This window comes from Physeter macrocephalus, unplaced genomic scaffold, assembly GCF_002837175.3.
Source record: "Physeter macrocephalus isolate SW-GA unplaced genomic scaffold, ASM283717v5 random_20, whole genome shotgun sequence".
Classification (NCBI taxonomy): domain Eukaryota; kingdom Metazoa; phylum Chordata; class Mammalia; order Artiodactyla; family Physeteridae; genus Physeter; species Physeter macrocephalus.
The window spans coordinates 39025-41748 of record NW_021145306.1 but is presented as its reverse complement, the minus strand read 5'-3'; the positions used below and the strand labels follow the sequence as shown (position 1 = coordinate 41748).

The 2724-nt window shown below is 47.2% G+C and overlaps 1 protein-coding gene across 1 annotated transcript in view; it reads left to right on the top strand.

The window, feature by feature from the left end:
• Positions 1–2724, top strand: part of SGK2 (serum/glucocorticoid regulated kinase 2) — a 16218-nt gene that overhangs the window by 10010 nt on the left and 3484 nt on the right. The window contains exons 11-12 of the mRNA XM_007123030.1: positions 53–208; positions 2039–2128. Coding sequence (XP_007123092.1) covers positions 53–208; positions 2039–2128 — 246 coding nt within the window. The remainder of the gene's footprint in view (positions 1–52; positions 209–2038; positions 2129–2724) is intronic.

Sequence of the window (2724 nt, the reverse complement as noted above, 5' to 3'; positions counted from 1 at the left end):
CTCTTTCTCTCTCTCTCTCTCTCTCTCTCTCTCTCTCTCTCTCTCTCACCAGCCGCCCTTCTACAGCCAAGATGTGTCCCAGATGTATGAGAACATTCTGAACCAGCCGCTACGGATCCCTGGGGGCCTGACAGTGGCCGCCTGCGACCTCCTGCAAGCCCTTCTTCACAAGGACCAGAGGCAGCGGCTGGGCTCCAAAACAGACTTTGTAAGTGACCTGCTAGCGGAGCACTGGCCCCTCGTGGGGCTCTCAGCTTCCTGCAGAGGCAACCCAGAAGCAGTGACAGGCATCCAGCTGTTTTCTAAAACCAGGCCCTGCTAATTCACGCATTTGGAGAGTCACAGCTGCTGCTGCATAATTATTTCCTTCATTCTAACACTTTTATTCAACCAGTATTTATGGAGCACCTACTATGTGCCAGGCATTCAGCTAAATGCCAGGGATTCGTTAGACTGGGTCTCTGCCCTTATTAAGTTTATGAGGGGAAGGCAGACAAACAAACACAAATTATTACAGAGTGTGACAATACGATAAGAGGCCAGACAGGAATTCAGGCAAGGCTTTATTGGGACTTGTGCTATATAGCACGAGGGGACAAAAGAAAGTAACAGGTGCCCTTGCCTGCTCTCTGAGGAGGGTGGACTTGTTCCTTAAATGGGGTGAGAGTAGGGGCAGATCTGTGGGTTGGGCAGGAGGGGTGGCTTAGGTTGTCTGCCCACCCCCTTGGTGGTGCTATGTGCAGGGCTCATGCCCGGTATCCTGCTTTCGCTCCCAGCACCTCAGAAATGACAGTTGGTTTTTGGCCTTTTTGTATCTTATGGTTCATAATTTGTCCCAACTGTGCATGCTCCCTAGAAGTTTGCTCTTCTAGCGTAGAAGTTGAGATGCATGGATTGTGAGACAGACTGCGTGAGTTCAGATCCCTCCCCCTACCAATTACTAGGTGCAGGACCCTGGGCACATGGCTAACCTCTCTCTGTGCACCTGTTTCCCCATCTGTAATAACAGCACCCAGTTCATAGCTCTTATGAAGATTAAATAATATATACAAACACTTAGGCCAGTGTCTGGCACATAGTGCTTTTTAAGTGTTTGTACAAACTGCCCTATATGCCAGATACTGTGAAGTGTAACAACATTTAGGGCATTTGCCTACCCATCCCTGGACAGCTTAAAGAACAGGGCTTTCATGAAGACAGGTCCCCTCCTTCCCAGAGGAAATTTGCATCTTAAAAAATATGTATGATTTTAAAAATAAGGTATACAATTCCCATAGATCAAAATCCAAAGGATATTCAGAAAAAGTCCCTCCAGCCATTGAGTTTTTTAAATTTGGGGGCAATGAGTGTTACCAGTTTCTTGGGTGTTTGTCTGGAAATAGTTTGGATCTGGCCTTTTAGCAACCCCCCCGGGGGTTTTTGATATGGGGCCAGAGAATCATTCTTTGAGAAACACAGGTAGAGAGAGGGTCCTGCTGGAACAGGTGGAAGTTTGTGCCAGCACTGGTTTGGATTAGGAAAGAAGTGGTGAATCACGCCCAGGGCTGAATCCTAAATTCTGGATCTTTGGGAAACTGCAGCTTTTCTTGGGGCTTTATTTCCCAAATCTTCCTTAGTGAGTCGATTTGCTCTATTTCTCTGGTTAGAATTCTGGAAGAGTCAGGATGCACTGAAGCAGAATGGGGGACAGGGGGTCCCCAAGATCCCCCGGGGCCCCCAAGAGCAGGTTCTGCTGTCTTGTTCACTGACATACCTCTACAGCCTAGTATGGTACAGAGTAGGTGCTCAGTAAACAGCTGTGGAATAAACAACTGCTACGAGGAGAAGGCTTGAGTTCAAGATAATGGCGAAGGGGAGAAGTCTAACTGCAGACACTCCTTTGTCCCAGGAAACCAGCCAGAACGGCAAGTCACCTTCCTAGTAAAGAGTTTAGGGCTTGACAACCAGTTGCCAATAGAGTTGGAGCTCCGAGGCATGTGAGGTGGGGTGGGAACGCCAATGGAAAGGGCTACTTCTGATCAGCACCTTCTTCCTGCAGCTTGAGATAAAGAACCATGTATTCTTCAGCCCCATAAACTGGGACGACTTGTACCACAAGAGGCTGACTCCACCCTTCAACCCTAATGTGGTAAGAGGTCTTCACATTCTAGATTCTGGATTCCCAGGGCTGATGGAAGCTTGGACGGTATCTGGGGAGGGTATCTGAGCCCACTCTCTTTCTACAGATGGGAGAACCAAGGGTCCAAGAGGCTCAGTGATTTGTCCAAGGCCACCCCATAAGTTAGAGGCAGAATTGGGTCTAGAGCCCAGAAGTCCTGACCACCTGTTCAGCTCTGTGTGAGGAGCCAGGCTGCACTTCTTTACTTTTAGCACCAATAAGCCTCATCGCAGAGCTCTTTACAGTTTTTAAAGCGCTGTGTCATGGAGTACACCCAGACAGAGCCAAGCCCTGTAAAGATTTTCTTTCTATTTTTTAGCTTTTTTCCTGATAATAAAAATGGCATGTATTCTTTCTAGAAAGTGTGTAAAACAGATGTTTAAAGCATCAAGGAGAAAAAGCTTATTATCTCACTACCCAAGAGAAAGCACTGCTGGCATGTTTCCTTCAAGTCTTTTCTATGTTTCTTTTTTTTGTTTTTTTTTGTTTGTTTGTTTGTTTTGTTTGTTTTTTGTGGTACGCGGGCCTCTCACTGTTGTGGCCTCTCCCATTGCGGAGCACAGGCT